Source organism: Caloenas nicobarica, chromosome 3, assembly GCF_036013445.1.
Source record: "Caloenas nicobarica isolate bCalNic1 chromosome 3, bCalNic1.hap1, whole genome shotgun sequence".
Classification (NCBI taxonomy): domain Eukaryota; kingdom Metazoa; phylum Chordata; class Aves; order Columbiformes; family Columbidae; genus Caloenas; species Caloenas nicobarica.
The window spans coordinates 5,710,936-5,724,348 of NC_088247.1; the positions used below are offsets into that span (position 1 = coordinate 5,710,936).

Sequence of the window (13,413 nt, forward strand, 5' to 3'; positions counted from 1 at the left end):
CCAGGGTTTCAGGCTTTTTGCTCAGCTAAGACATTTCCAGCTTGATTTTTCGTTATGTGCCAAACCACCAAAGGTTTAGCTGAAATTACCAGGAGTAGTGGATGTCCACGACCAGATGACAATCTGAAAACACCTACACATGACCATATTTATCTTGAGGTTTTAAACAATTCACTGTAATACCTAGGAAAGGACTTGTATTGCCATCTGCCAGTATTCACAGATGACAAGCTCTGTGGGTATCTGTTTGAGTGATAATGACACATAGCCACTAATAGAAGCGGAATCAAGAGCATGAAATATGAAGTGGCATGTGCAACTACTTTAATAACAGTATTTATACAGCAGCAGCGCTTAGAGGCTGTAATCAGACTGTGCTCCACTAAGCAGGCACCACACGAACACGAACACAGGGAGAGGGCCACATCTACTCCACCTTTTTTAATCTTGTAGCCAAAGCCTGCACATCAGGAGTGTAATTTTTGTTGGTTCTTCCATTATTAAGAAAGACACACTGTAAAAGGTGATGCGGTCTAGCTGATCTCAGAGTACCTCACCTCTGCTCTCACTGTACAGCCATGGTTTTCAACCTTCTTCAGCTTGCAAGATATGTACAAGATACATATTTGACTGTTAAACAGCGCAGACAAAGTTTCCGTTCAAATCGACATCTGATTATCATCTTACAGACAGAAAGATGTAGGTTGCTGGGTTGTTTTTTTCTCAAAGGATGTTTTTTCAAAAATATAACCTCATGGATTTTCCTGCTTCTGTCATTGCTGTCTAGGAAATCAAAGGAAAGTTTATTGACCAAGACACACACATGCACTAATAACCATAAGCAAAGCTCATAAACAAAGACATCGGCTATTAATAATTAGTGGTAACTCCTCCAGTTAACAGTGGATGTGAAGATGCCCTTTTTTCTCATGGATTTTTCACAGACTTAGAAGACAGAGATGCAGGAATTGCAGTGATTCCTGACAAGATACTTTCCATAACTCTTTTTTCATGCTGAAGTGTGGGCATGAGCATTGTTGCAGTCAGATTCCCATCACTCCGCTGCAAGTTGAATTCGCAGAGCATGGTTTTGTGCAACAGGCTTGTGAAGGCAGCTCCACCATTCCCCACACTCACCTTCTGTAGGCCAAATTTATTCTTCAGCTATTGCATGATAACTTTACTTCCTGGATAACAGCATCAAGGAGAACTAGGCTGAGAGTTATAGCTTGTTACTTTAAGAAAAAGAGTAGAGATATTCACTGTGAAGGAAAAAGGCTTCTCATTTATAGCTTTGTAAAGTTTTTTCAATGAAGATTAAAAGTTTTTGCTTTAAAAAGAATGGAAACAGGTATTAATCCCTTTCTAGAATACGTGAGCAAACAAAACATACTCAATAAAGTTCTTATTTTCCTCATTTTCTGCATTTCCTCAGATGCAGACTGTCACAGAGGCAGCCCAAAAGTCAATTTAGGCAGACAAGTTCCAAAACAGACTTCAATCTAGCTGAAAAAGTATAGCAAATAAAATGACTAGAAACAGGGTTTATACAAATTATTTAGCACTCTGACAACACAAAACACAGACATGGATACCAGTTGAGGAGATTATTGGGGAATGACCACATAAGAATAATGGAGATCCACAGTGTTCACGCATTTGCAGAATCACAGAGTGGTTGGGGTTGGAAGGGACCTCTGGAGATCATCCAGTCCAACCCACCTGCTAAAGCAGGTTCACCAGAGCAGATCACACAGGAATGTGTCCAGGTGGGTTTGAATGTCTCCAGAGAAGGAGACTCCACAGCCTCTCTGGGCAGCCTGGTCCAGGGCTCTGGCACCTCAAAGGAAAGAAGTTTCTCCTCATATTCAGATGGAACCTCCTGTGTTTCAGTCTGCGCCCGTTGCCCCTCATCCTGTTGTTGGGCACCACTGAACAGAGTCTGGTCCACCCTCTTGACACTCACCTTGAGATATTTATAAACGTTGATGAGATCCCCTCTCAGCTTCTCTTCTCCAGACTGAACTGCTCCAGCTCTCTGTCTCTCCTCATCAGAAAGGTGCTCTAGGCCATAATCGTCTTCGTAGCCCTTCACTCACAAGAAACAAAACTAGAGGCCTCTTTCAGTCAAGCGTACCCAGAAGAGAAATAATCATTTGCCTGGGTTAGGCAAGGGCTCTCTCAAGGATATATCCAGAAGAGAAAAACAACCGCTCATCAAATGAGGAGGCCATTCTGTCCTGGGAAGTCTCCTTAGACAGCATCCCAATCTAAGGGGGAGGGCTCCAGTTCACAGACCCGCTGCTCCAAGAAGACCACTCAAAGGGGATCTTTGGCAGGGACCCCATTTTATAGCCTGGTCAGATCTGGCTGTGGGCATTACAACATGGTCCAGAAGCTTCTCAGCTTCTCTGGGCACCTCCTTTGTTGAGGACCCTGTCAATTGACCAAGGGTCCCACCCCTCCTGCCCCCCCAGCTGGGATGAGGTGAAGTCACCCTGACCGAGAGTAGGGGAGGATGTGACTGTCAGCACCTTGGTACCATCTGGGTTGTGTAATTGGGGGCAGGCACAGTGGGGCACAAAAGGTGCTGAAGAGCCATCAACTGCCCCATTGAAGGCTCTGGATCTCAGCAGGGGATGCGCAACTGCCACACAGCCCCAGGTTACAAGAAACACCAGCTGAGCTGTGACATCCTTTTCAGCTGTTAACCCCTGTGCTTTTAAACTATAAATTTGGAACAAGCTCAGGAAAAAAAAAAAAAAAAGATTCAGCAAATGTCTGAGACACAAATCATTGCAAGAAATCAGTGTACATGTCACTAGGAATTGAGGCATGACACTTGGTCAAAAAAAACATCCTAGTCATAAAGGACTTTTTGCAGTCTAGTTTCTTTAAAATAGCTGGGGTTTGTGCATTTGAAAGTCCCCTATGAAACAGGAACAACAAATGTGCAGGATATAAGGATATTACCTTTCATAGAATCATAGAATTGTTTCAGTTGGAAGAGACCCTCAGGATCATCGAGTCCAACCATAACCTAACTCTAGCACTAAACCATATCCCTAAGAACCTTGTCTAAATGCCTTTTAAACACCTCCAGGGATGGTGGCTCCACCACTTCCCTGTGCAGTCTGTTCTAATGCCCGGCAACCCTTTCCGTGAAGAATGTTTTCCCAATATCCAATCTGAACCTCCCCTGGTGCAACTTCAGGTCATTTCCTCTTGTCCTACCACTTGCTACTTGGGAGAAGAGACCAACTTCCTCCATGCTACAACCTCCTTTCGGGTAGTTGTAGACAGCAATAAGGCTTTCCATTAGCTTTGATAATTACAACTAAGATGATGTATTTTTCTTCCTTCATTTCTGCTTGCAAGTCATATCTTACCTGTTACCGTTTTCCACAAGAGATGTTCTGGAGCGGCTGAACAGGGACAGGATTATTTGTGATCTTTCATGTCCTTCTCTCTTTCTTTCATTGCAAAACTTTCCCAGCACTGCCACGGAGCAAACCTGAGGACGCAGAGCCCTCTTGCGGAAAAGCAGATGGTTATGGCTGGAGGAGAATATTTTATTTATCTATTTGTTTATTTATCTTTCCATAGGAGTAGCAAGAAGAAGGGCATCCTGTGGTAGGAGAAAGTTCAAGTAAGACATACTGCTCACCCCAGCACCTGCTTCACTCAGTCTGAGTATCAACAAGTCTTCTTACCCATGAGCTGAAACACAGATGTCAATATTCCTCTCATTTTCCCCTAATTTAATACTCCCAGTTAGGAAGGTTTTGACAATGCTCCTGCTGAGAGGTTTTGCCACCTGTATTTGAAAATATAATCTAAATTTCACAAACTGAACCAACATTTCTACCTATAAAGGCAGCAGAAAGATTGGTATTTCAGTTATTTATTCTAACTGTCCTGGAGTTTCACGTTGTCTTCTGTTAAAAGGGGGCTGCAATCTGCCTTTGGGAAAAGCTACCTTTTTTAAAAAAAAGGCTTCTAGAACCTTGTTGAGGTTCAACAAGGCCAAGTGCAGGGTCCTGCACCTGGGTCGGGACAATCCCTGGTATCAATCCAGGCTGGGGATGAAGGGATGGAGAGCAGTCCTGCCGAGAAGGACTCGGGCGTGCTGGGGGATGAAAGATTGGACATAAGCCAGCAATCTGCGCTTGCAGCCCAGAAAGCCAACAGTACCACATGTCAGACCTGCCGTGTAACAGCCTCTTCCCTCCCCTGCATGCTCTGAGACCTCTATCTCCCCTCCTGAGAAGGAAGGTTGAAGGAAACACAGCTTTCCATGGCCACTACCAGCACCTCCCGCCTTTCTGCCTGACAAAGGAACGAACGCTCCCGGTCACCGAGAGGTCCGAAGTCACCATCCCTGGCTGATGGGCTACCTTTTGTTCATTTTCCTTAAAATGTGCATAAATCTTGTAGACCTTTTGAACACCCATGGCTCGGGTGTTCTGGTCCAGGTAATGGGTGATTAAACTAATTTTTAGAAACACAGAATGTCCTGAGTTGGAAGGACCCACAAGGATCATCGAGTCCAGCTCCTGTCCCTGCACAGGACAACCCCACAGGTCACACCGTGTGTCTGAGGACGTTGTCCAGTCTCTTCTTGAACACTGTCAGGTTGGGGCTGGGACACCTCCCTGGGGAGCCTGTTCCAGTGTCCAGCACCCTCTGGGGGAAGAACCTTTTCCTCATGTCCAACCTGACCCTCCCCTGGCACATCTTCCTGCTGTTCCCTCGGGTTCTGTCACTGGTCACCAGAGAGAAGAGCTCAGCCCTGCCCCTCCTGCTCCCTTCGTGAGGAAGCTGTGGCCGCCATGAGCTCTCCCCTCAGTCTCCTCTTCTCCAGGCTGAACAAACCCAGTGGCTTCAGCCGCTCTCCACACGGCTTCCCCTCCAAACCCTTCACCAGCTTTGTCGAGGCGGACAGCCCACCCCCCTCAGGACACGCCCCCTACCGCTCCCTCCAGTCACGTATTACAATATATTACAATATATCACAATCCACAGCCCGCCCCCGACCTCCCAGTGTCCTCCCACTGACGAAAAGAACCGCTCGACCAGGTAGCACCGCCCCGCCCGCGTGCGCGCCCGCGCCACCGCAGCGCGTGCGCCGCCCCGCCGCGAGCCTCGGGGGGTTGGGTGGCAGCGCGGGGCCGACCGGGCCGGGCAGCGCCGGGAATGTCGCTGGGGCAGGAGGTGTCGCTGGGGCAGGAGATGTCGGAGCCGGCGGGCGATAGCGGTAAGTGCCCGATTGCTGGTAGGAGGCCAGCGGGGGCCGAGGGGGCGAAGGGGAGCGGGGGTGGAGGGCCGCGCAGTGGCGGCTGGGGCGGGCGCATGCGCGCTGGCGGGCGCGGGCCCAGCGGGAGGTTCGCGCGTCCGCGATTGCTTCGGGTCGTTTTGGCAATAAGTGTCGCAGAGTCACAGAGTGGTTGGGGTGGGAAGGGGCCTCTGGAGATCATCCAGTTCAACCCACCTGCTAGAGCAGGGTCACCAGAGCAGATCACACAGGAATGTGTCCAGGCGGGTTTGAATGTCTCCAGAGAAGGAGACTCCACAGCCTCTCTGGGCAGCCTGGTCCAGGGCTCTGGCACCTCAAAGGAAAGAAGTTTCTCCTCATGTTCAGATGGAACCTCCTGTGCTTCAGTCTGTGCCCGTTGCCCCTCATCCTGTTGTTGGGCACCACTGATCACAGTCTGGTCCATTCTCTGACACCCACCCTGGAGATATTTATAAACACAAATAAGTTCCCCTCTCAGCCTGCTCTTCAATCCCCTCTTTTTCTCTCTTCAGAACCAGATGTCTTTGAAATTGTTCTCCCAATCACCATCTTGGTGCTGAGCGATGATGATTTTCTCCACAATGACACTGAGGAGGAAGCAGCAGCGTCAGTTCCCGAGTTGAAGGAGGTTGAGGAGGAGGTTAACTCAAACAACAGCGTTTTCCTAAAAAAACATGTGACACCTTCAAATGACAGTGACAGTTTAAGCATTTGTGAAGAAAGCAAGACTGCTTCAAATAAGGATAATAGTATGAAATACTCAGAAGAAAAATGGGTTGCAGAGAATATATGTAACAGATCAGAATCATCTTTAAACGATCAGTGTGATGCAGGCGCGGATAAACAGAGTCAATATTATGTGTTGCCGACATCATCTTGCAAAACAGAGCTTACAGAGATAAACAAAACCAGTGACAGAAAAGAATGTGGTGGTGATGATGGCTTTGAGAAGATTCCTTCTCTCGTCTCCTCTGCTGGCAAAGGGGATGGAGATGAGGCCATGGAAACAAGCAGACAGTTGGTATCAGCAGAGATATCCAGACACGAAGAGGAACTTGTCAGTGTTGCAAGTGTTCTATCTGATGGCAGTCGAGAGAAACAACCAGAAGTCCAGAAGGAGCTGGAGACAGTCATTGAAATAGAAGGTAACTTGCTAATAAGACCAGTGCAAGAGTTTGAGAAATATGGTAAATCTCAAGTTATTGAAATAGGTAGGAAAGCATATAGGAAGAATGCCAAACCCATTTATTTTAGAGTAAACACTTCAACATAGATTAGTATCATATTCAGCAGAAAGAGAATACTGGCTGGAGTAGGCTTAGTTCTTCCACAGAGTCCTGCAAAAAAATAGTGAAACCACAATAAACTGGTACTGTTTCATTCTGCTGCAGTTTGCAAAAGGGCAGACCTTTAATTAGGGAAAAGGTTCTGAAAATAAAAATTCAGGTTAAAGATGTTGTTATCTCAATTACAGATATAAGAGAGAGAAATCAACAGGCAGTTACTCTCAGCAGTATAAGCAGAGACTTGGAGAGGCATAATTTAGGTTTGAACTCCACCATTCCTTATAGCAGATGGAAGTTCTCCAAGAAAAACGGTGCAGATAAATACTCAGAGTACTTTCACTTTAACAGACAGAAAACAGCAATCATACTTGTGAGAATGTAGCCCTAGAAATTTCAGTGTCAGTATTTTCATAAGAATTCTGGCGTAAAGCTGCTTCATTAAAAACTGTAGGGAATATGGTGTTGTCATGTGAAATTCGGAGCTTTGGGTGTGAAGGGGAAGTGGGAAGAAGGAGGCTCCGAACTAGGATTTATTTTCTTAAAACATTATTTAGATGTTGGGGTGGAAAGCACGGAGAGAGACACGAGGAAAGAAATGGAGATAGCAGAATATGAAGGAAGCAAAAGGAGAGAAGAGCAAAGCAAGTTATTAGACAACTGGGATTATTACTACCAATTAATCATGAATGCTGGTGATTGTATGAAATGTCATGCATGTGACTTTTTATCCCCCTGTAGATCCTCATTCTTCAAAGAATGGAGGCAATGAAACTAATAACAGAAAAAGAAGTGAATTTGAAGATGGAACTTGGAGTTCTCTTTTGGAAAATGGCTTGAAAGAAGAACTGAAATTTACCTCTAATTGTTCTGCTCTATTTCTTAATGGATGTTCTCCTACTTCAGAAGAATTGCTAAAAGATGTAGGGAAACTGGAGATGAGTACTTCTCCTTCTGCTGAATCAAATACTACTGGAGAGCATATTAATAAGACTTTAACTCAATTTCCTCAGAAAATACACCAGCAACAGGAAGTTTCTCCTCATGAAAGCCTGAAAGAATTGCAAAGCCAACAAGAAGATTTAGCATGGCTAAGTAATAGTGTGACCATCAAACCTGTTTCTAAAGCATCTTGCTCTACAAATAAGCAGGAAAGGTTGAATTTGAAGTGCAGGTTTTGTAGTTCTGTATATAAGTGCAGTGCACATCTAAAGAAACATGTTTATTCAGCTCATAAGGATAAGAAAATGCATAAATGCTGCTTTTGTAAGAGAACCTTTTTCTTTTTTGTCAACCTTAAGAAGCACCTTAAATTTCATAAGAAAATGAGTAGGTTGAAAAGGGCAAGAAAAAATAGGATGAATATTAAAAAAATTAGGCAGAGAAAATGTGAAGAAGAAAAATCTGAGACCAAGAATAAGGAAAGTAAATATGAGCAATTTTTCATCAAAATTGAAAGGGACTTTTCACCTCTGGGTATGCCTGTTAGTTTTTCCTGCAGAATTTGTTTCTTTGCTTCATCAAACCCTAGAAGTTTTGTTCAGCACATGAAGGGACATAAAGAGAGACCACCTTACCAGTGTCCTCAATGCGATTACTCCTTCATTAGCTTTTCGTACCTGTTAAATCACATGTACTGGCATGCTGGGTATAAACTGTACCAGTGCAGGTTTTGCACCTTTTTTTCATTATATTTTGCAAGCATGGTGAGGCACAGCTACATGCACTTAGGGGGTAAACAGCATTCCTCTGAGTTCTGCGAGGCAGCGTTTGTGAACACCGTTGAGTTACAGAGACACGGACAATTACATGCAGGCAATGAAACGCACCAAGGGCAGCAACTTGGCTTTGTAAGCAGAAGAAAGAGAACTCGAAGACCTTTAAAGAGTTACATGTGTGATGATTGTAACTTGGTGTTTTACAACAGAGGACATCTCAACTTTCATAAGAAAAGTCATGAACGGTTTAAGGTTACTGCTAATGGCTATCAAAGCAATAAATATCGCAAAAGCAAAATATGCAAAGTTGAAAGTAATTCCCAGGGCCATGTTTCTCTGTCTCTTTCTGGTCAAGAAGATGGTTGTCTCAGTGGCGGAATGCTGGCTTCAGAAATAGACTTTGAGCAGGAAGGTGATGTGCAGGACAATAAGGAGATGTGCTTTGGAAGAAAATTCCCTGAAAATGGCCATGGAAGCAAGAGTTTACCTGTTATTGGGTATAGACCAGACATTCTTCTGAATCCATACAAAATGGAAACAATTGTGTGCAAAGGAGAGCCTCTCTTCAGCTCTGAGGCCTCTTGTTCACAAGCTCAAGATGATGACGCATATCATAAATTTGTGGAAAACCTAAAGACTACGTGGCCTTCCAATTTGTGTGTATTCAAAACGTACAAGTGTCAACACTGCAGTTATGCTACTGCCGTTCATAGTGACTTTAAGCTGCACCTAAAAACACATACAGTTGGAAGACCATTTGTGTGTAAAGAATGCAATAAGGCATTTAAAACGTCAAACCATTTGCAGAAGCACAGCTGTATTCATGTAAAGAATGGCTTTGAGTTTGGCCATTGCTGCTGTGTAGGTAGCAGTTTACAGAATCTTGAATTGCATCATGAAATGCAGGTAGCTTTGTGTCCAGAAAGAGATTTTGGTTCCTCAGAAGGTTCAAACAGTATCCATTCCTTGCTTGGTTCGGAGTTCTGTGGATTACAGCCAGATGTCCAGAGGGGCAAAAAAAGAGACTTGCCAGCACGAAGTCAGCGACAATACTATAAGTGTGCAGAGTGTGAGTACGCTACTTACATTTTAAGCAACCTTAAACTACATGTGAGAACTCACACAGGTGAGAAACCTTACAGCTGCAGTGTTTGTCAGAAGAAGTTTCGTACTTCCAGCCACCTGAAAAGACACAGCGTCTTACATTTTAATATCAAGTTCCTCAAGTGCGAGAACTGTGACTATTCAACAAACAAATGGCTGTCCTTGAAACAACACCTGGCTTCACACTCTTGTAGGGAAAGCTCATCTACTGGCTGTCTCCACGAACAAAAAAAGCAGCTGCCTTTCAAAACGTACACCTGTGAAGAGTGTGGCTATTGCACGGCTCACAACAGCAACTTGAAGCCACACTTGAGAATTCACACAGGGGAGAAGCCGTTCAAGTGTGATCAGTGCCCTCTCGCTTTCCGCACGTCCAGCCACCTGAAGCGACACTTACTGACTCATTCGAAGCTGCTCTGCAGAAAGTGTAAGTTTTCCACAGCAGATGAACGCGCTTTCCAAAAGCATGTAAAAACACACGCAAAAATGTACAAGTGTGTAAAGTGTAACGTCACGCTGCCTACCAAAAAACTTCTGGAAAAGCATAAACGGCAACATAAGGCTGGAATATAAGCTTGGGAATTACAAGCTGGCACGTGGTTCTGGAAAGGTTTGCATGTCCTGAATTTGTTCATTGCTTTACGTTCTCCTGCTGTCCCCAGAAGGATGCCTGGTAGTGGTTGTATCTGGCTTTTTTTTGTCTAGAGAGTGAAACTCAGGTACTGGTTTGCTCTAGGTTCTTCTGAGAGCTTCAGTTCTATCCCAGGCTCTGCTGAAGAAAATCTTGGAGGCAATTTTCAATGCCAGAGTAATTTTGTAATACCTTGAGGTCAGTTATAATTTGGCCAACGTTCATCAATTTAAGCAGTTACTCTGCATCACTTATTTTCTTTTAAAAAAATGATAAAAATTGTCTCACTGAAAGGATGTTAAAAGGGAGGGAAGTACACATTATATTGCATATTAATAATGTTTCGTTTAAAAGTTATTAATGTGTTTGGAGGCTTAATGCTACCTTGCATCTAGTGAAAGTTGTATTCCCTTATCCCAGTTTCTCTTGCAATAGCTGCAGAAGAAAATAGTATCTCACAAAAGATTTGTGTCATCACTGGATAACTGGGATAGGAAAATGTTTGCTGTATGTGTGTATATATAAAGGGTTTATTAGGCAGTTACCTTGTCTGTACTTTTGATAATTCTTTGAGTAGGCTGACAGGAATGGTAATGTCCTTAATCAGGTATTCTATAATATTGAAAAGACTTAAATTAATCTTCAATTTTATGTAGATGTCTAATGTTAATCTAGTATGAAACACCTTTTCTTAGGCCAGTAGTTACCGTGCTCTTTGTTTCTTAAAATAGACTATATCTTACTTTTCAAAGAACTTCTGTTGAGTTAACTACTGGCCAATGTATTGCGAATACTATTTAGTTACACTGAAATCCTTAGCAGGATCTTGAACTGTAAAATTTATTTTGTTAAGAGCTTTACTGTGCATGTAAAATACCACATGTGAGGACCACTTGTGCCAAACAAGTGTAACCCTCTTGTGGGAGAAAAGACAACAGCAAAGGGCTGGTGCGAACTGTCCCCTAGTGTTAGAATTCAGTCTGCGAAGCAGCAGAGTGAACCAATACCTTAATTTAGAGAATATAAACATGAAACCACCACTGATTTCTTATTGCTCTCAAATGTATGCTTTTCTTTATAGATACAGATAATACATGGCATAGGGTTTCTGGTGATGTAGGAGACAGGTTGGAAATGGTTGCCCAGAGAGGTGGTGGAGACATTAAAAACCAAAAAATTTGAGATATTAGAAAGCAATCTGGACGTTGTCCTGGGCAACCAGTTGGACCAGTGACCTCTGGATGTCCTGCAGCTGTTGTGTGATTGGGAATGTGCTTCTCCAAGAGTGAATTTGAACTCACCCATATATGTTTGGATTTCAGGCCAGATCAGCAAAGGTCTTTAAGTGATCTTGTTCTTTGTAGTTGCGGTAAAATCAGACAAGAAAATATCTGTGACTGTGAATCCCAGTGGTTACGAATGTTTTTACTACAAGCTGGGAAGTCACCATTTGGGGATGAGTGATTCGTATTTTGGAATGATTAAGCAAACTACCTGATACAGTTGTGAGAAAGGTTTTCCTGATATGAATAAAGAAAAGCATTTCTAAGAAATACTAACACTGTTATACAAGCATGGAGGAATTTTTACCTGCGTTACTGTACAATTCTGATCATTTATTTGAAGAAAATTTCTAAAGAACAGGTACAAAGAAGAAACAAAAATAGTAAAATGAATTGCAAGCCTGCATATCAGAGACTAGGAAAGCTAAGTCTGATAGGGAATAAAAACTTTTACAACTATCGTATGTTGCACAATGATGAAGAAGGGAGCCCAATTTATGGTGGATAAATTCACTGAAGGAAATAAACAGCATGAACTTCTTTTGATAGTAAGGAAGGACAACAGAAGACATCTTCAGATGGAGCTTGATGGGTTTGTAAAAATAAATATTCCAGGTGGTTGCCTCTAAATAAATAAAGTGGTTTATGACTCATGAGGTTCTCCTCTATTCCTTATGCAATGCATTGCACTTGTGGGGATTGAAAGTGATTCTCGGTCTGATGAAATTTAAAGGTGTACCTGTTTTAAAAAAAGGACATGGACAGTTCTTAATATTTTTTTTCCTAGCTAGAACTGTAATATTTTTCATTCTTGCAGAGTTTTAAGAAAAATCAAGGCTTTCCTAAACCATACTATGAAGTTTTCTATTTCAACCAAAAGTTCACCTGATTTTCTTTTTGAAGACATCCTGAGTTTGGACAAAACAGTAAAATGTAATAGGAAATCACACTAACGACAAACAAAATGACACCTATTTACTCAAGTTATCTGCTGTGTAGCTCCTAAATAAGTGAATAAAAGTTAGACATAGGGTGAAGTAAATGACTATAGGTGAATAAGGCCATGCTGCAATATTGTTCACCACCAAACAGATTTGGCTACAATATAAGGAAGGAAATATGAGGGGTTTTTTTTACTTCAGAAAAATTAAAAAGTGTGGAAAGCCCAGCATTTCTTTTAAAATAGCAGAAATGGCTGCTAATCCAGTGTCAAGAAATAAGGTGATGAGTGCAATGGCAGCTGGGTGCATTGGTGGCGTTTGCGTTTCAGAATTGATGGTGGAAGAGGCATCGTCATATCTTCCAACTGCTTTTGCAAACATTGGTAAGTATAATCAGTAAGAAAAGAAGCTCCTCCGTGGCCTTGTAAAGGATGGAATGGGCAAGTCTTCAGCTGTGAGAAAAATTATTAATTAAATCTTGCAGGTCCTGACAAAAGTACAAGATTTAATGTGTTAAAATCTTTGTGTTACTACATTCTACTACCTCAGTTTTCATTTAGGCTACAGTGCATCCATGCAAATGCATGTTTTTTTTCCCCAAAATAACAAAACATACTGTAAATGTAACATTAGTGAAATGTTATTTTCTCCTGCTCTCCCTTCCCCGTTTGTGTCTGTCGGGGAATTTGACACGATTTATGAGTAGTCACTTATTGCGGCCTTGCAACACTTAATGGGGGCTTATAAGAAAGATGGGGACAGACTTTTTAGCAGGGCCTGTTGTGACAGGACAAGGGTTGATGGTTTAAAACTAAAAGAGAGGAGATTCAGGCCAGACATGAGGAAGACATTTTTTACAGTGAGGGCGGTGAGAGCCTGTCCCAGGTTGGCCAGAGAGGTGGTGGATGAACCATCCCTGGAGACATCCCAGGCCAGGCTGGACGGGGCTCTGAGCAACCTGAGCTGGTGCAGATGTCCCTGCTCATGGCAGGGATTGGACTGGATGAGCTGGAAAGGTCCCTTCTAACCCAAACTGTTCCGTGATTCTGTGATTCCGCAGCAGGCCCGCGCCCCTCCGCCGCGCGCACCTCCAGCCCACAGGGGGCGGTAGCGCAAAGCGCCTCCCCCGAGACGCCCCACCCGCGGGGGCCGCCGCG

The 13,413-nt window shown here is 43.4% G+C and overlaps 1 protein-coding gene across 1 annotated transcript; it reads left to right on the top strand.

The window, feature by feature from the left end:
• The first annotated feature begins 5,103 nt into the window (after window positions 1-5,103).
• LOC135986983 (zinc finger protein 99-like) lies at window positions 5,104-11,944 on the top strand. Its single transcript, XM_065631583.1, has 3 exons — window positions 5,104-5,257; window positions 5,809-6,441; window positions 7,321-11,944. The coding sequence occupies exons 1-3, from the start codon at window positions 5,197-5,199 to the stop codon at window positions 9,972-9,974; spliced, it is 3,348 nt and encodes a 1,115-aa protein (XP_065487655.1). The 5' UTR covers window positions 5,104-5,196; the 3' UTR covers window positions 9,975-11,944.
• Window positions 11,945-13,413: the final 1,469 nt, after the last annotated feature.

What these genes read in the sequence shown, in the direction of transcription:
- LOC135986983 (XM_065631583.1), top strand. Translation starts at nt 5,197, where the DNA reads ATGTCGCTGGGGCAGGAGGTGTCGCTGGGGCAGGAGATGTCGGAGCCG. An exon ending in GGAGCCGGCGGGCGATAGCG is followed by an intron (nt 5,258 to 5,808) that starts GTAAGTGCCCGA and finishes TTCTCTCTTCAG; the next exon opens with AACCAGATGTCTTTGAAATT. An exon ending in GACAGTCATTGAAATAGAAG is followed by an intron (nt 6,442 to 7,320) that starts GTAACTTGCTAA and finishes ATCCCCCTGTAG; the next exon opens with ATCCTCATTCTTCAAAGAAT.